This window comes from Monodelphis domestica, chromosome 5, assembly GCF_027887165.1.
Source record: "Monodelphis domestica isolate mMonDom1 chromosome 5, mMonDom1.pri, whole genome shotgun sequence".
Classification (NCBI taxonomy): Eukaryota; Metazoa; Chordata; class Mammalia; order Didelphimorphia; family Didelphidae; genus Monodelphis; species Monodelphis domestica.
Window position 1 is genome coordinate 104582248 of NC_077231.1, and position 20555 is coordinate 104602802.

Genomic DNA, 20555 nt, shown 5'->3' on the forward strand with positions numbered 1-20555 from the left:
AGAAAAAATAGAAACTAAGAGGATCTTCAACAATTGTAGAATAGCTGAGACAGTTGTGATATATGAAGGTAATGGAATATTATTATTCCATAATGAACGAGGAAATAGATGATTTAAAATGACATATGAACTGACGCAGAAAGAAGTTAGGAGAAATGGATGAACAATCTATTTATATATATATATGTACACATATTGATTTTATACATCAATATTATAAAATGGACAATTTTCTAATCTAATGAGGAGGGAAATGAGCAGAACCAATATAACAACCCTATAAAAACAACTTTGAAAGTCACAAGAACTATCACTCATACTATGACTATTCAGGATTCTAGAGGACTGAAAATGAACCATGTTGTACATTACAGACAGGTGAACAATTTAGAATACGTAAAGAGATTTAGAGTGTATATGTGTATTTGTGCATATATACACACACAGACACACACATAAATATAAAAACAAATTCCTCCAAAGCCTATTCAGAAAAACATACATGCAAATGTATTAAGATGAATATATTCATCACGTGTATATATGCTTTTGGGCAAAACCACTAGGAGGAATTTATTATGTTTTTTCAATGATAATTATTTAGGACAGAAATATAATTTTTATCATGTTTGTTGTCCTAGGTTACTCCTGGAAGAAGGCAAGGACCAGGATGTATACCAGAGATAGAAACATAGTTTAAAAGTAGACACTTGGATTAAAGAGTTCAATTCTTAAGGATTAAGTGAATTGTTTAAAATAATAGATTAAGTGAATTCTTTTTTTTCTGATTTTCCTCCCTCCTTCCCTCCTCTCTTCACACTAGTTAAGGTATCACTTGACTCACATAATAAATGTGAGTCATTTATTAATAATTGTTTTTATTAATTAATAAAAATTAATTAATTTTTATTTTTTATTAATAAAAATATACATATATAGTGTGTGTGTTTGTGTGTGTGTTTCTATCAGTTGTTTCTCTGAAGGTGGACATTCACAAATTATTCTTCAAATATCACTTCTATTGCTATATATATTTTTCTTAGTTCTGCTCATTTTGCCTTTCTTAATTTTATGTAGCTCTTTCCATGTTTTTTTTAAATTAACTTGCTCATAATTTTTTGACACCAAAATATTCCATTGTAGTCATGAACTACAACTTATTCAGCCATTCCCCAAATGATGGGCATCCTTTCAATGTCCAGTTCTTTGCACCACAAATATAGCTGTTATAAATATTTTAGAACATGTACTTTTTTTCCCTTTTTCCCCGATCACTTCCAGTTAAGTTAATTCTCAATAAGAATTATATTAAGAATGGAAAAATACAGACTTACATTTTATTCATGTCAGTAAGAAAGAAACTAAGAGGCTTTTCTTACTAATGTTTCCTTTAAAAGTTTAGACCACACATTCTGAAGATGAGCTTACTGAAGCTATAATCCATGCTAATGCCCAAGAATTTCCTACATCTTATTCTGCATTGATAAGTAAAGAAACATCTCCACAAAGAAAAAAAAAATACTTGAAAGATGTGTTAGGCTGAAAATCCAAACAATTAGATGGATTTGCCAAATATCAAAGTAAATCTCTTACCTTTGCAGGAGATGCAAAGCACCGCAACTATGAACAAAAATACTAATTTCATGGTAGTGGTTTGGGATCTAGAAAGAGAGACCTGTCAGCCTCAACAATTAGATCCAATGAAGGACCCTCCTCCTCGAGATTTTATAGCTACCTGAAACCCAGGCTCTTGCCCTAAGGCAAGGGAGGTGAAATCATTGATGACAGAACAAAGATAAATAAATCCAAATGCCAAAACCAAAATCTACTTTAAGTCTGCCCATTGTGTTCTTAACTGGGCCATCTCCTTTCTTAGATCAACTCATGCAAAACTCAAATAATTTCTCTTTTCCTTCCCAGGCAAACAGAAAATCAGAAGTAAAAGCTTTGGGATTAAAAATTAAACATATAGTCAATGCACATTTATCTGTTTTATTAATCATCATGGAGATTTTAATACTTCAGAAAACTCAAACACTATACTTGTTCGGAGACAGTGTGGTATAGTGGATATAGAACATACAAAGGCAATATGGTATAGCAAATAGAGAGTTAGCCTTGGAACCGGGAAGATCTGAATTCAAATCTTATTTCTGACTTCCAATTTTTTGTGTGTAACACTTGGCAAGTCACTTAATTGCTCAGTCTACAGAACTCTGTAATATTCTTAAAGAAGTTGCAGAAAATGTACCAGACTGCTTAGATAAATGGAATTTCCTCATTTAGGTATTCCCTATACCAGTATATTCTCCAATCTCATTGCTTTCCTCAACAATCAAAATGTATTCAAAGTCTAAACTATCTTCTGTGAAAAAATGGAGGGGATAAGGCAGTAAGGGGTCATTTATGGGGCTTGAGTGAGCCATGCTGACTCTATCTCAAGACTTAATTCTGAACCTAGCTTAGTTCACTTTCTATTCAATTATGCACCTACTCCAAATTCTGTCTTCTGAAAAAAATGTATTCAATTGTGGGAATTGGAAGAAAACATTGTGCCTATTCTTTAGAGACCATTGGGTTACGTTGACCAGAAACACAGTCAGATCCAAATAGATGTGAGGAGTTTTCTCATGATTGTACATCTCAAGTCACCTGTATATCTTGTCTGAAAATTACCCACCCTCATCCTTATCAGCCAGTTATCGATTTCATGTTCCTTTGATTGTTTACAGATACTTGGAGAGGAGTGGGAAATCTCTTTTTCAGAATTCAGGGAATTGTACCTGTTTGCTTTCCCCCTCTCAATTCGGAAAATCCCTAATATTTCATCTAATTAGAAATCAGATTATCTAATGTATAGTTCCCTTTTAATTAATTGCTTCTTATTTAATTATTTTAATGTATAAAAGTCCATTTTCTCCTGTATCTAGCTCTAAACTAAGGAAAGAACCTAATTATTAGGCATTTGGCATGCATTGGTTGATAAATTGATAATGCTCAGAAGATTGAACCTTTGTTTCTTCAATTGTTTCATCTTCCTCTTGTTACACTTCCTTCCTTCAAAGGATTCATTTCTCAAATCTATGACTTCTGTAGATTTTTGAAAGCCATAAACAAATTCACACGTATGTACTATATCTCTACTCAAGTCCTATTCTGATATCCCATTGTGCAGGGCATGTGAATTTGGGTTTTCAAAGCCAAGGTTATTGTGATATTTCTTATCAAGAAGAAAAGGCTCAGGGACAACTAGGTAGCACAGTGGATAGAACTGCCAGGTCTGGAGTTGGGAGGACTTGGCTTCAAATCGGACACCTGACAAGTCCTAGATGTGCGAACCTGGACAAGTAATTTAACCCCGATTGTCTAGCCCTTGTCGCTCTTTTGTCTTAGAATTGATACTAAGCAGGTAAGGATTTAAAAAAATAAAAAGAAGAAAAGACTAATGATTGTCTGTGTGTCTGTCAGCTGAGGACTAGCCCAGGGAAAGTTGGATAACCTCCTCAGCATGTCGCATAATAGATTTTGTTGGGCAAAACAATTCTTGAATCCTATATATTATGCTGTAGAGAGATTGGATGCATCCGTGGAAGAAGTACACATACTTATAAGCACAGAAGTATTTTTGGTACAGACCTGTGATTTCATAGATAGAGAACTCAAACTAAAGAAACCCCATTCATCAGGGAAGATTGGCCATTTGTGATTCATCATTTCAGAGAGTTGCCTTGGAAGACTGAAAAGCTAAGTAAATGATTTCTGTATTTTGTATTCAAATTCCTTGAAGGTGATGATAATGCCTCCTCACTTATCTCTTTTCTAGGCTAACTATCCTTAGTTCTTTCTGATCTTCATATGGGGCGATCTTAAGGTTCTTTACTATCCTGATAACTCCTTTTCTGGATGCTTTTGAGCTTATCGATGGCCATCCTAAAATCTTATGCAATGTGTCCACCATATTCCCTTTAGTTAAGTTCAGACCACCTTCAGGGAAATTGTCACTCATCTAATCTTGGACACTACATTTCTCTCTTTTTCATTGTCGCTCTGTGGAAGAGGCATGAAGGAAGAGAGGATTACAAGACAAGCCACGCATGCAAAACAAAGGACTTCAGCTGTCAATCAAGGTGAACATTCCAAAATAGAATGTTCCCAGAAAAGGCAGTTGGAGCCTGGCCAGGAGAGGAACTGAGACACCTTGGTGGCTCTGAGAGAGTGGTGGAGAAGAAGCTGGGATTTCCAGCTTTGAACTATTTCTCTTGGTTTTGAAGAGAGTCTTCCTTGGCTTCTGGCTGAAGGGGGAAGAAGCTGAGAAACTGATCCCTGTCAGCTTCTGTCCTAGGCTAAAGGACCTTTGGGGGGGCTTCTGGAATTAGGCTGAGAAGAAATTAACTTTTGATGGTGGTTTTGTGTAATTGGAAGAAGAAAGAAGATATAACAGTTGTCCTCCATCTCCCTGACAGACTTTTATGTCACAGGTGTGACAGGACTGACATTTCAAAAATTTTCCTAACCCTCATTATAGATTAGGGAAACCCTCATCCCTCTTACCTCATCTTACCTCAGTTCTCCATCCTGTTGTCCCCAATAAAACCCCTTACTTGAGAAAAGAAGAGTAGAGTGTTTCTCTGAAATCTCATAGTTCCCTTGAGTTACTTAGAAGGTGGCTGACTAAGAATGGGGGAGGGGAAAGGGAGGCAGAAGGGTGGAAAACTGGGAGGTGAAGGGTGGTATTGAGGGAGGAGGAGGTTAGGAAGAATATTGATCTATTAGCCATCGGCAGTGATTAATAGGCAACCCCAGAATATCTCCCTCTAGTAGCATCCTCTATCTCTCAGAAGTATTTCTATCTCCATTACAACTAGGCATCCTCAGGTTCCCCTAGTATCTCTCTAGTCACAGCCAGAGTACCCCTTTACTGCAACCAGAAATACAGCTCCCCCAGATTATCTATCTTTATTACAGCTCTTCCCATCTTAGTCAGAAACGGTTTGTTTTTTTAGCCCAAATATAAGACTTTATCTTCACCCTGTTACATTTCGCCAGTGTTTTAGCCAGTTGAGATGTTTTAGGGCTTTGACTTCTTCATCTTATGCTTTAGCTGTCCCTCCTAGCTTTGTCTTCTGCAAATCTGATAAGCATGCCATGTCTTCTTTTACTGAAATCATGCTAAAAATGCTAGGGTACAGAGCCAAGCATAGATGTCCAGGACATTCCACTAAAGCCCACCTTCCAAAAGGATATTGATTCCTTAATCATAATTTGAGTCAAGTTTTCCAATCAATTCAGAATGCAATTTTATTTGTACAGTTGTACAAACTGCTATGAGAATAGCATGAGAAAATTTGTGAAATGTTTCCTTAAAATGTAAGTAAACTCTATTGGAACGAATACATCTACAGCATAGCACATGGGTCAGAAAACCTAAAGACTATATCTGGTATGTTCAGTTAAGAGTGAACTTTGGAGTACAAAGTGGGAGGAAGGTCTTAGAGTGCAAAGACAGGAGGAATATTCCCCTGGGGAGAAGAGGACTAAGAAGCAGATCGGACCTTCAATATATCTAGGGAGTTCCAGTTCAGCAGTGAATTAAAAGTATCCTCATGGCAAAGGGAAGAAATCAGAGAGGAAAGGATCCTTCTTACATGCATCCCCAGTGGGATGATATATGTATGTATGTCTGGATGCATTTGTTCTTGTTCAGTCATTTCGGTCGTGTCTGATTCTACATAATCCCATTTGGGGTTTTCTAGATAGAGATATTGTAGTGGTTTGCCATTTCCTTCTCTAACCCATTTTACAGACAAAGAAACTGAGGCAAACAGGGTTAAGTGACTTGCTCATGGTCACACAGCTAGTAAGTGTCTGAGGTCAGATAGAACTCATAAAGAAAGATGAGTCCCCCTGATTCCAAGCCCAGTGCTCTTTCCAGTATACCACCTAGTTGCCTATATATATGCATATATGTGCTATATGTATCAATACATATATACATTTATATAAACATATTTATGGATATGAATGTACCACTATATATAAATCGGATACATACATGTATATGTAAATATATTAAGAAATATACTTATATGTTATATGTAACATTAATTTTATAACATATGTTATATAACATCATATATAGTTACATCTAGCCATATATGTTCTACATACATATTTGCATAGACATACATATAATATAGTTATATTAAACAAATGTGTATAAATACACATATATAGTCTGTAAATACCCATGATATCCAATCCTATTTTTTCTAAATTATTATTTTTTTAAATCTTTACCTTCCTCCTTAGACTCAATACTGTGTATTGGTTCCAAGGCAGAAGAATGGTAAAGGCTAGGCAATGGGGGTCAAGTGACTTGCCCAGGGTCACTGTATAAATGGAGTTTTTGAGCCTTTGGACTTCATCCCCCAAAAGTTTCTTAGTATTTTCCAAAATTCCCTTTTCCTGTGTCCCCGCATTTTGCGTGATTGTATTTAAGTGGCTGTAACTCCTCCCTTTTTCTCTCTTGGACCTGTGACTAGCCTGAAGTCAGGCAGTTCTTTTGTTTTAGTTATTATTAATAAAACTTTATAAAATATAATATTTAGTTATTGGTTATTAATTAAAAAACCCACATTTTCACGACCACAAAGGGATTATGAATTCTCCAAAATGTTTGAGCAGATAGCCTTACAGTAAAGATAGTAAATTTGCCTGGTCACTGCCCACCAGGAGGGTCTGGTGGTGGGGTGTGCCTGAGCTCCTGCCCCACCCTGCCACCTGCCGCTGCCTGCTGTTTCTCCTGCCCATCTGCTTGGCTAGCATTCCTCACCACTCTCCACCCAGCTTGGAGCCTCCTCTTACTGAGACCAGCCCTACCACAGGAGCCTCCATATCCCAGCCATTTTTTCCCCACAGAGGGTGATGTATAAAAATCTTTATGCCCCAATCCCTTTCCACACTCCACTATGTGTTTCTAGCCTGCCATAGCCATTTTTCAGCATGGAGAAAAGAACCCCACACCTTCTATTTTCAAGCAGATTTTTTAAAGCTGATCCTGGACTCCTAGTTTAGAAGGCTGTTACTAAAGGTTTTTCACAGGGAGGGCAAATAGTTCCAAATCATTAGATTTAAAGTCAATTTTGGGAAATATGCCTGTTTTTCCCCCTTATTTCTCTTGACCCAAAACACCAAGGAGAAGTATTTTTTCTCCCATATGAAAGTACACTATTGTTTCCCCTCAAAGTTTTGCTTCTTTCTGTTTACTCTTAAAAAAAAACCCAACAACAACCCAGTCAGCATCTTTCAGGAAAAATGCTATTGCAAAGCATGCGTGAAACTCTGAAACAACAGTTTGAGTTGGTGGAGCTAAAAAGTAAAAAGTTTGGATCTGCTTAATTCTTATCCTGGGACTTTTTATTTTCATTGGAGATTTCCCACTTTATTTCCTTCTCTTCAAGAATATGCCACAAGCTAGACTGCTCATGCTACAAACCAACCTGAAATACTTTTACAAAGTTCTAAAAGTCTTACATGCTCTAAACATGCAGAGTGGAGATTCTGCCCTGGAAATTCAGACTTCTGACAAATGAAATCTCAATAGATAACAAAGATGGGGAGATGGGGAACTTTAAAAGAGATCTGGAAGCTTATTGCTAACTATTTTGAGTTTATTCTCCTCCTATAATATAGAACAAGTCTATTGGGATTGGTAAAAAAAGATTTTGACTGTACTGCCTGCCTGCACCTTTGTCTATATTATTGTATTTACAGATTGTTTTAAGGTTTATTTTTTTTAAAATTTAGATGTATTAATCTAGTCAATACCTTTCTGTTATACTGAATCATTTTAAGCTACTATTTTGCCTATATTGATCTTTAATTTGTACCTTTTCCTCTGCTGAAGAACAAAATATCACTGTATAAGCCCATGAACATCTTGCCTAAAACCCTTGTCATTAGATCCATCAGAGATTATAAGTTGCCTTTCTTAATTGTCACATAGATGATGTATGAATTTCAACAAAACTGGTTAAATTGTGTGCAACCTTTGGGGAATTTAATGAGCTAAGAATTTAAATGGTAATTCTAAGGGGTCTTCAGAAATAATTTTAGTAACTAGTTTCTGAATGGATGATTTTTAAAATATCTATATTTACATATATATATTATAAAGAATGTTGTATTAAAGGTAGAGAAACAAAGAAATGTTCCTACCAAGGTATTTCTATGAATCAGGAAGCCAAAAAAAGAGCTCCTACAAAACTCTTCATTTTAATTTACTTCCATCAGAACAATTTAGATTTCTTGATAATGTTCTAGGCCCAAATAAGTTTTACTTTATTTAAAAATATGTTTGCTATGGTTGAAAGATTTGCTACATCTCTAAAATTGTGACAAATATCCATCATTTCACAGGTTTTTCATGTCATACAGCAACTTATGTGAAATATGATAGTGGGTTTGTTTGCTATTGTAATTAAGTGGGCTATTGTGAATTTTGTGAACCTTGGTTCTTCTTTGAATGTGCATTATCTACTGTGTTACTGCTTTATTCTGAAAATCATTTGTACTCACACATGACTGACAGTGTCACAGATTTTAAGCTATATATTTTTTATTTTTAAAAAATTTATTACTGTTTTTCCTTGCATGTGCAATATAGTATCTGAGTTTTATTTTTTCTCTCCTTTTTGTATTTGAAGCACATGTCAACAGTATTGAGATTTTTTGCTTGTTTTTTTTTTTACTTTGCAGTAATACAAGTTTTAAATACATTTGTTCTAATATTAATGCATACCCCAAAAGCTTTGGACTATAAAAATGATGCCATTGATTGTTTAAAAGAATTATGGGACTTTGCTTCATGATTCTGTCTGATTCCAGAAGAAGGGAATATACAAAAGAGCCACTGTACAGTGCTAAAGTAACACAGAGCACCTGAATAGTGCCTATGGAGCACAAGGTCAAAGAGACCAGATCCCAGTGGGACTGATGCAATTTTGAGCCAAGACAAGAGGACTTTTGGGGTTCGAGGTTATGGCTATTTAACATGTATTAAAGGCAGGTCTTCCTCGCCCCGCATTCTACCAAGTATCTAAAATTTGGCTCCTACCTGGCTCCTATAATCTAGTCCCTTTTCTGTCTTTCATGGTGTGGCAAACTTTCTAGAGTCCTGGCTACTGATTGGATAAATTCATAATTGCTTAAATAATTTTAATTGGGCCTTGATTCAAGGACCTGTTATAGGTTTGTTTTTCCTTTACTTAGATATTTTTAGACATAAGACTTTTGCATTTTGTATTATATCCACAAATTATTTTTCTCTTTTATTTGGATTTTTTAATGTTTTTTATTTTCTTTTGAAAATTGATTCATATACCTCATAACTCAGGCATGCATCCCTGTATCCTCCTCAGGGGGGAATGTGTTATTATTTTCTCAGGGGGGACTATGTTATTGTTGTGAACTTTGACTTGAATTTGAGGCAAATTTAGAACAAGAGACTACTTCCCAGATTCTAGAAGGCACTATGAAGATGCCTGCAGAGCCCACATGCTACACCAGAAGATCCAAATTGAACTTTGGGATGTGAATTGAACTATGGGGGTTGACATGCCTTTGTTTTGAATGTATACTCTTAGTCTGATGGGGAATTCCCCCAATTGGCTTTTTATCAACCTAGTAATCATTGGTTTTGTTCTTTTTTCCTTTTATCCATAAATTATTACAATTTTTAAGTTGATTATGTTTCCAAGATCCTTTTTGGGAAACTAGTTTCCCAATAGAATCACAGGGGGATATGTATAAATGGAGATTTTGAGCTTTTGGATTTCATCCCCCAGAAGTCCCTTAGTATTTCCCAAAATTCCCTTTTCCTACGTCCCCACATTTTGATTGATTGTGGCTGTAACTCCTCCCTCTTCCTCTCTTGGACCTGCAACTAGGCTCAAGTCAGGCAGTTCTTTTGTTTTAGTTATTATTAATACAACTTTATAAAATATAATATTTAGTTATTTGGTTATTAATTTAAAAACCCACATCACCTAGCTAGGAAGTGTCTGAGGCTAGATTTGAACCCAAGATCTACCATCTCTAGGCCTGGCTCTCAATCAACTGAGCCACCCAGCTGCCCCCCTAAATTGTTTTCTATACAGTGACCTTTGTACATATCCATTTTGAACTTCTGGTGGTGCTACTGACTATATTCTAAAGCTAATTTCTGCCAACTGCTTTATCATTTTCTCAACAGTTATTTTAAAAAAATCAGTCCTTCCCCCAAAATTTAAATTCCTAAGTTATCAGACACTAAGTTATGAGCCTGGAGAACTGTTTTTGATTGTTTCTCTATTTTGCTTTTATAGTCTCTTAGCCTATCAATCTACTAGTCTGTTTTTAAAACCAGTAACAAATAATTTCAATGACTAGTGTTTTATAATATAATTAAAGGTCTGGTTAGACTATATTCCCTTCAAATATAGTTTTTCTTATTTTCTTTGAACTTCAAGTTCTTTCAGTCTTCTAAATAAATTTTTTTAATTCTAAAAAGTAGCCTCATAGTAATTCAAATGGCATAACACTAAATCTATAAATTAAATTTGGTAGCATAGCCATTGTATTATACTGGAAGGGAAAAAAACACAAGAAATGACTATTTCTAATAATTTGGGGGTTTGTCTGTATAAAGTATCTTAAAGATGAATTTATAAAATCTAGTGTATCTTGGTAGGTTACCTCCTAGATATTTTATGCTTATGTGGAATAAAATTCATTTTATAATCTTAGCTTCCTGGAAATGCTGATGATTGAATTTATATTGCTGATGATTATAAGTATCCTGCAATATTGGTCTAGCCATTAATCATGTCAATTATCTTTTTCTCGTGTTTAAGGAGATTTTCTAAGTGTACTTTCAGGACAACCGCAAACAATAAAAGTCTTGTTTCCTCTTTGCTAACATTTATACTTTTTCTTGTCAGCTCCCTTGGCTGAACTCTAAGATAGTAGATGGCAGTGCAGAGAAAGGGAAAAGTAGAAAATTTGCCCTCCCATTAGCTCTTTCTAGCTTTTTTCCCCCTCCAATTAGTTTGTCACATGGTAAGGCCATGAGATAGTCTAGACAGGCTGAATGCCAGTTAAAACCAAGGAAGGCCATCCTTGTGCCTTTGCCTTTTCTTCCAACTAAACTAGAACTTTACAATGTATTAATTTTAATGTCTAAAGACATGTTTTCTTAATGGAAGTGGAAAATGTGAAAGAAAACAAAACAATTCTTTAGCATGTTTTAGGGTTTGCACCATGCTTTTGTTATAGCAACCTAGTGAAGTAGATAATACAAATATTCATGGATCTCATTTTGGAGAATAGATGACTCAAATAGCTTTCATGTTTTGCTGAGGTCACATATTTGGTATGTATTAAAAGGGACTAACAGTGTTAGCTCTGCAAAGGTTAAGTAATATATTTAAAGCAGCAAAAATATTTGCCATTTTCCCTAAAGAGCATGAACATTTTGTTCTCTATCTTTTCTCTCAGGTAGTTTGTTATAACAAGGATTTCATCCCATTAGCTATTTCACAATGATATGCCAAATAGACAAAACACTGATAATAATACCAAAACACACAAGCAGTACAGCTTCTGTATGGAATTTAAAAAGCATTTCCAGTAAAACGTAATTTTGATTTTCCTTATTGGTTTAAGAGGATGTGGTTGAAGCATAAGTACATTAAGAAAGAATTCACAATGATCAACTGTCAGTAAGACAAAACTGAGAAGGATTGTTTCTTATGAGCTTATAACTGAGTTAAAGTATTTTAATATGGAGTAACTTTTCTTGGAGTGGACAAAGAAAATGATGCAAAAGTTAATGTTACTTTGTCTTTTAAACTCCAAGTAAATTGTTAGTAAAACAGTTAAATTCTTCAATGCAACAATAACTTAGTGGTATGGCGTTGCTGTTTCAAAAGAGCAAGAAAAAGTTAGTGTGCATATGTAGCCTCTGGGTGGAAGGAAAGAAGGTTGGGTGAAATGGAGAAGGAAGGAAATGTGAAGGAGAATTGAAAGAGAATTAGAATGGTTTTAAGCGAATGATTTAAAGCTGAGGAGCTGGGCCGCCCAGTCAGTATCTGAGAGATTGTGGTCATGGTGGTTTTGCCTTCTCGTCTTGTACCGCTTTCTAACTCTTCCTTGGGATGCTTTTCTACTTGAGCCATTATATTGCTTGTCCTCCTCTGTTGGTCGGTGCCATGGTTTGTGCTGGCTATGATGTTTCTCCAAAGGAATTGCTCTCTAGAATAGTAGTATGGACTCGGGTTGGAGAAACATTTCATGCATTCAAGCAAGGAATAGCATTGGATACTAAGAATATGTACTAATCCAGGAGCGGGCTAGAGTAGAGAGGAATCCTGGAAAAGAGCATTTAGGTGAATAAAAGAAAAAAAACCCCAAAGTAATATTATAAACATTGTACACTACATGCCACCTGAATAGAAAAAGGAAATAAATAAAAAGGTGAGAATTTGGGAAAACCAATGATGATCCTGACATGATAGATAATCTATATAAGTAAGAACAAGACTTCTAAAAGAGAAGTTACACTTGGGTGACCAGCAATTAAGGTTAAGTGAGGGAGAGAGGGAAAGAGAGACAGACAGACAGACAGATAGAGATAGACAGAGACAGAGAGAGACAGAGACAGAGAGAGACAGACACAGACAGAGAGAGAGAAAGAGAGGAAAGGAGAGATTACAGATATAAATATTTATATAAATTATATAAATATGGATATGTCTATAGATATAGAAAAAGTCTTAGAAATAGATAATATAGAGATCAATAGATAAGATAACAAACAAGACAAACCTAGTGGCCCTCTGTAGCTGGGACTATTTGTATTCCAAAGACCTTGAAAGAACCTGTCGATTTGGAAGACTTTGAGTACCCACACTTAAAGAGTGAGCACAGCTGGGGTTGAATGTACTGCTAATGCCCTCCCCCGGGAGGAAGAGCTGCCTCCTAGTTACTTATGGTATCAAATCTGGGTGCTAAACTAAAGAAAGATGGCAGAGTTCAGTCTTCTTAATGGGAAGTGGTAACCCCTCTGGTGAATATTCCAGCTGAAACCAGAAACTTGGAATAGCAAGAAACCCTACATCTTAGTGCCAGGTGAGGGTGGGTGAGAAGGAGTCTCACACAGCAGCAAAGAGCATCAGAGAGTCAAAGGAAGCAACACCCAGCAGAGATTATGTGCAATGCCTATGCTTCCTGAAAAGACTGTGTACCACAAACTAAATGTGACGGGGGACCAAAAAAGCATTTTATCACAATCTGGCATAGCAGCTCATTGGGTACCAAAGAGGAAGAAGGGAAGGAAACAAGCATTTATTAAATACCTATAATGTGCCAGGCACTTTGCTAAGCATTTCACAGATCTTATCTCATGGACTGGTAACTGTCGCCAATCCCCGTCTTTTTTATGTGCCCTATTTGCTTGCTCTCTCTATTTCTCTGCGGCTGTCTTATCAATAGGCACACTAGGATCCAATGCCACCTCCTACCTCAGATTCTGGGGGAACCAGCTATTTTTGCCTCTAGTATAAGTGGTCTTCCTCAACAGGAGAGGAGGAAATGAAAAAGACACACAGAAAAGATAGTAGAATAGAAGGAAATGGTACACCAAGCTTTAGCCCTCTCTCCCTACAAATCCTCCAAACAGATCTAGAAAATGTACCAGGCTGAACCCTGATGGGGAAATTCAATACAAAGTTATAGAGAATCATTTGTTTAGAGCACAGTCCAGAGCATTCCACATGTGGAAGAATAACCAAAAACCAGTATGAACAGAAGTTGCAGACCCAAACTGAGCATCCCCAGACTTAAACTGAGACACTGTGGTAGAGACAAATGTCAACTGACATGGCAGTTTGTCACCCAATACCCAGTTCTAGGTCATAGATCCAGGGCAGACTCATGAGGGTTCTTGTCCCATGGGTCACAGTCCTGGTCAGGAAAGCCTTGGGTAGTATACTTAGAAATACTTTAGAATAACTAGGGCAATTATTCCAGACCAAAAAAGGAGCCTACAGTCTTGTAGGCTAAACCATCAGAGCTCTCCAACTCACTGATGGAGGTTGAACCTGAAATCAGTCTACTCTGTTTAGACTCAGATCCAGATCAGGTACTTTCAGAGCTCAGATGAAATGGTCAATGATCAAACTCTTTCCTAGTTCAGGTCACTTTGAGAATACCTAAAACTTGATAGCTCATTTATTCTTCACATGCTGGAATAACACAACACTAAATATCTGCCAAAGCAGTAACAGGACCCTCCCTCCATATGTGCATAGAGTCTGGCCCTTGATATGAAGTACAAAGTAAAAAAGTGGGCTAGAAGAATTAGCAAAGAAACCAAAAAGAATCCCACCAGAAAGAAAGTTTATGGTGACAGATATGCTTCAGACAGAAACCCAGAAGAGAATCATTATAAAATATTTACAAGCAAAGCTTTGAAGAAAATCACAACATAAGCTGTTCCTGGAAGAATATTTTTAAGGTTTTTTTTTTTTTAGTTTTTAAACATTATTTTATTTGGTCATTTTCATACATTATTCATTGGAAACAGAGATCATTTTCTTTTCTCCCCCCACCCCCTCCTGGGACCCATCCCCTAGCTGACACACAATTCCACTGGGTATCACATGTGTCCTTGTTCCGAACCCATTTCCTTGTTGTTGGTATTTGCATTAGGGTGCTCATTTAGCGTCTCTCCTCAAACATATCCCCTCCACCCCTGTAGTCAAGCAGTTGCCTTTCCTCCATGTTTTTACTCCCACAGTTTGTCCTCTGCTTAAGGATAGTGTTTTTTCTCCTAGATCCCTGCAGATTATTCAGGGACATTGCATTGCCACTAATGGAGAAGTCCATTACGTTCGATTGTACCACAGGGTATCAGTCTCTGTGTACAATGTTTGCTTGATTCTTCTCCTCTCACTCTGCATCAGTTCCTGGAGGTTGTTCCAGTCCCCATGGAATTACTCCACTTTATTATTCCTTTGAGCACAATAGTATTCCATCACCAACATATACCACAATTTGTTTAACCATTCCCCAATTGAAGGGCATCCCCTCATTTTCCAATTTTTGGCCACCACAAAGAGCGCAGCTATGAATATTCTTGTACAAGTCTTTTTCCTTATTATCTCGTTGGGGTACAGACCCTGCAGTGCTATGGCTGGATCAAAGGACAGACAGTCTTTTATCGCCCTTTGGGCATAGTTCCAAAATGCCCTCCAGAATGTTTGGATCAATTCACAGCTCCACCAGCAATGAATTAATGTCCCTACTTTGCCACATTCCGTCCAGCATTCATTACTTTCCATAGCTGTCATGTTGGCCAATCTGCTAGGTGTGAGATGATACCTCAGAGTTGTTTTGATATGCATCTCTCTGATTATAAGAGATTTAGAACACTTTTTCATGTGCTTATTCATAGTTTTGATTTCTTTGGCTGAAAACTGCCTATTCATGTCCCTTGCCCATTTATCAATTGGAGAATGGCTTGATTTTTGCACAATTGATTTAGCTCTTTATAAATTTGAGTAATTAGACCTTTGTCAGAGGTTTTTGTTATGAAGTTTGGGTAGGATGGTCATTTTTATTATGTTAGCTCGTCACACCCATGAGCAATCAATGCTTATCCAATTGTTTAGATCTAGTTTTAATTGTGTGGAGAGTGTTTTGTAGTTCTGTTCATATAGTTCCTGTGTTTGTCTCGGGAGATAGCTTCTTAAGTATTTTATATTGTCTTGGGTGACTTTAAATGGAATTTTTCTTTCTAATTCTTGCTGCTGAACTGGGTTGGAGATATATAGAAATGCTGATGACTTATGAGGGTTTATTTTGTATCCTGCAACTTTGCTAAAGTTGTTGATTATTTCGATTAGCTTTTTGGTTGAATCTCTAGGATTCTTTAAGTAGGCTATCATGTCATCCTCAAAGAGCGATAACTTGGTCTCCTCATTGCCAATTTTAATGCCTTCAATTTCTTTTTCTTCTCTAATTTCTACTGCTAGTGTTTCTAGTACAATGTCCAATAATAGAGGCGATAATGGGCATCCTTGTTTTACTCCTGATCTTGTTGGGAATGCATCTAGTTTATCCCCATTGCAGATGATGTTGGCTGATGGTTTTAGATAGATACTGTTTATTATTTTTAGGAAAGGCCCTTCTATTCCTATGTTTTCTAATGTTTTTAATAGGAATGGGTGTTGTATTTTATCAAAGGCTTTTTCTGTGTCTATTGGAATAATCATGTGGTTTTTGTTGGTTTGCTTGTTGATATGGTCAGTTATGTGGACGGTTTTCCTAATATTGAACCATCCCTGCATCCCTGGTATAAATCCTACTTGATCATGGTGGATGACCCTTGTGAACACTTGCTGGAGTCTTTTTGCTAGTATCCTATTTAAGATTTTTGCATCTATATTCATTAGGGAGATTGATCTATAATTTTCTTTCTCTGTTTTTGACCTTCCTGACTTTGGAATCAGTACTATATTTGTGTCATAAAAGGAATTTGGTAGAACTCCCTCTTTGCTTATTATGTCAAATAGTTTGTATAATATTGGGATTAGCTGTTCTTTGAATGTTTGATAGAATTCACTTGTGAATCCCTCAAGATCTGGGGATTTTTTCTAACGGAGTTCTTTGATGGCCTGTTGGATTTCATTTTCTGATATGGGATAATTTAAGAATTCTATTTCTTCTTCTGTTAGTCTAGGCAGTTTATATTTTTGTAAGTATTCATCCATATCACCTAGATTGCCATATTTGTTGCCATATAATTGGGCATAGTAGTTTTTGATGAATGCCTTAATTTCTTTTCATTAGAGGTGAGGTCTCCCTTTTCATCTTGGATACTGTCAATTTGATTTTTTTTCTTTCCTTTTTAAAATTAGACTGACTAGTACTTTGTCTATTTGTTTTTTCAAAGTACCAGCTTTTAGTCTTATTTATTAAAATAGTTCTTTGACTTACAGTTTTATTGATTTCTCCTTTGATTTTTTGGATCTCTAATTTAGTCTTTATCTGAGGATTTTTAATTTGTTCACTTTCTAGTTTTTTAATTTGCATGCCCAATTCATTGACTCTGCCCTTCTTAATTTATTAATATATGAACTCAAGGATATGAATTTCCCCCTGAGTACTCCTTTGGCTGCATTCCATAGGTTTTGAAAGGATGTCTCACCATTGTCATTTCCTTCAATGAAGTTATTAATTGTTTCTATGATTTGTTCTTTAGCCAGTTTTGGAGAATTATATTGTTTAATTTCCAATTAATTTTTGATTTATTTCTCCATGTACCCTTACTAATTATTATTTTCATTGCATTGTGGTCTGAGAAGGTTGCATTTATTATTTCTGCCCTTTTGCACTTGTTTGCAATGTTTTTGTTCCCTAATACCTGGTCAATTTTTTTTAATGTACCATGTGCTGCTGAAAAGAAGGTGTATTCCTTTTTGTCCCTATTTATTTTTCTCCACATGTCTACTAAATCTAATTTTTCTAAGATTTCATTCGCTTCTCTCACCTCTTTCTTATTTTTTTTTGTTTGATTTATGTAGTTCGGATAGAGGAAGGTTCAGATCTCCCACTAGTATAGTTTTTCTATCTATTTTATCCTTGAGATCCTCTAGTTTCTCCTTTAGAAATTTGGATGCTATGCCATTTGGTGCATACATATTGAGTACAGATATTTCCTCATTGTCTATACTGCCTTTTATCAGGATGTAATTACCTTCCCTATCTCTTTTAACTAGATTTATTTTTACTTTGGCTTTGTCAGATATCATGACTGCAACTCTTGCCTTCTTTCTATCAATTGAGGCCCAATAGGTTTTGTTGCAACCTTTCATTCTAACCTTGTGAGTGCCTACCCGCCTCAGGTGTGTTTCTTGTAGATACCAAATGGTAGGATGCCCAATAGATTTGGCTCCATCCTCTTACTTTCACCGTATGCGTATCTACCTTCCTCATGTGTGTTTCTTGCAGACAGCATATGGTAGGGTTTTTGGATTCTAATCCACTCTGCTATTTGCTTGCATTTTATGTGTGAGGTCATTCCATTCACATTCAGAGTTATGATTATTACCTGTGTATTACCCAGAATTTTGATTTCTACTCCTGGTCCTGCCTTTTCTTCTTTCACTATTTCCTTCTACACCAATGCTTGTTTATCTATGTTTGTCTAGTTCCCACCCTTATTTTACTTCCCTTTCTACCCCCTCCCTTCTTATTCCCCCCTTATTTTCTCCTGTAGTCTTTTTAAAATCCCCCCACCCTATCCCTCCCTTGTACTGCTTCCCTCCCCACCAGTCTGTTTTTTATCCTTCTACTCCACTATAGGGCGTAAATCTTTTCTCTGCTCCAATGGATTGGATTGTTCTTTCCTCTTTGGGTCAGTTTCAAAGCACATAAGAGTTGAATATTTCCTTTCTCTAACCTTTTTACCCTTCCAGTGTAGTGATGTTCTCCCCCCTCCCACCATGAGCTTCTTTGTGACATATAAATTTTCCCCCATTTGTTTCTTTTCTCATTTATTTTAGTATTAACCTCTTTTTTTAGCTCTGGTTGTGTACACACACACACATGTATATATATTTATGCATGCATATATCTATATACCTATTTATGTCTTGTACTTTCATCTTATACAGTTTGTCACTGTTCCCTCTAAGTGTAATTCTTCTAGCTGCCTAGGTGATAGCAACAGTTTTAAAGAGTTACCAATGACCTCTTTTCTTATAGGGATACATATCATTTTAACTTATTGAGTCCCTTAAATTTTTGTTGTTGTTGTTGTTTTGTTTTGTTTTGTTTTTCTCCCCCCCTCATTTTAATTACCTTTTGATGATTCTCTTGAGTTCTGTGCTTGGATATCAAATTTTCTGTTCAGGTCTGGTCTTTTCTTTATGAATGCTTGGAATTCGTCTATTGTGTTGAATGACCATACTTTCCCCTGTAAGAATATAGTCATTTTTGATGGGTATTTGATTCTTGGTTGTAGACCTAGTTCCCTTGCTTTCCAGAATATCATATTCCATGCCTTTCAGTCCTTCAGTGTGGATGCAGCCAGATCCTGCATTATCCTCACTGTGTTTCCATGGTATTTGAATGGCTTCTTCTTGGCAGCTTGTAATATTTTTTCTTTGTTCTGATAGTTTTTGAATTTGGCTATAACATTCCTGGGTGTTGTCAGTTGGGGATTAAATACAGGAGGTGATCTGTGGATTCTTTCAATCTCCACTTTCCCCTCTTGTTCTAGGATATCAGGATAGTAGTCCTGAATAACTTCCTGTGGTATTATGTCCAGGCTTTTTCTTTTGTCATGGTCTTCTGGTAGACCAACGATTCCTAAATTGTCTCTTCTCGCACAATTTTCTAAATCATCTGTTTTGTGAATGAGATGCTTCATATTTTCCTCAATTTTTTCATTCTTTTTGTTTTGTTTTATAATGTCCTGCTGCTTTATGAGGTCACTTAATTCCAATTCTTGTACTCTGGTTCTTAAAGACTGGATTTCATCCCTGGCTTTTTGGTCATCCTTTTCCTTCTGGTCTGATTTTCTTTGAAGGTCGTCTTTCCTCCTCTTTACCTCATCTTTCATCTCCTTTGCCTCATCTTTCATCTCCTTTGCCTCATTTTCCAGCTGGTTGATTTTGGCTTTCAAGACACTATTTTCTCGTTTTAGTTCAAGTGCCTCTGTTTCTAGATGACTTATCTTAGTTTTTAAGTTCTTTTCCCAATTGTCTTCAGCCTCTCTCAATTGTGTTTTGAGTTCTTCCACAGCCTGTATCCAATTCACTGGGATTTCTGATTTATTGTTTGCTGATCTCTCCCCCTCTGTTCCGTTTGCTGAGTAGAAGCTGTCTATTGTAGTTTCTTTCTTCTTTTTCTGTTATTTGCTCAAATTCACCCCTTCTTTACTCCCCATATTTGTCTGTGCTCTTGCTCCTCTCATTTTTTTGTTTGGGGGGCTTCTGTCAGTCTCCTCTCTTGGAGCTTTAACAGGAGATCTCTTGGTGTAGTCTCTGGTGGGGGTTTTTTGGGTGTTGAGCTTCCCTGTCCTCTGGAGGCTTTTAATTGGATTAAAGTCCAGCAGTCATTGAGGATGGGTGTGGATCTTGGGCTTCCCTGTGTTCTGGAGACTTTTGATGGGATTAAGTTTAGCTTAGTTGGGCTGGGTGTGCTCTGAGTCCAAACTTCCTGGAAGGCTGGAGCAAATATGGAGGATCTCCACAGCTCTGGCCAAGCTGCCAGGTCTATGCTCCCTCTCTAGCTCCTTCCCCGCCATCTGTGTTGGATGCTCTGAACTTGGCCAGCCCTGCTTGCAAGGCTTCAGACCAGCACCTTTGCCCACCCAGAAGTTCCCACAGCCTCTGGAATCTCAGACCTCTGGGTGGGAGAGGGGGAATGGGTCCTGGGACCTTCCTTCTGTCTTTCCCTACTAGGATTCTGGCTTTTTGGGGGGGCGTACCTTTTGAATTAAGTCCAGC

The 20555-nt window shown here is 36.7% G+C and overlaps 1 protein-coding gene across 2 annotated transcripts in view; it reads right to left on the reverse strand.

The window, feature by feature from the left end:
- Positions 1–19481, reverse strand: part of MUC19 (mucin 19, oligomeric) — an 82671-nt gene extending 63190 nt beyond the window's left edge. For both annotated transcript variants that reach the window (XM_056798999.1, XM_016426015.2), the window contains exon 1: positions 18904–19481. In XM_056798999.1, the coding sequence (XP_056654977.1) occupies positions 18904–19096 (193 nt within the window). In that variant the 5' untranslated portion in view covers positions 19097–19481. The remainder of the gene's footprint in view (positions 1–18903) is intronic.
- Positions 19482–20555: the final 1074 nt, after the last annotated feature.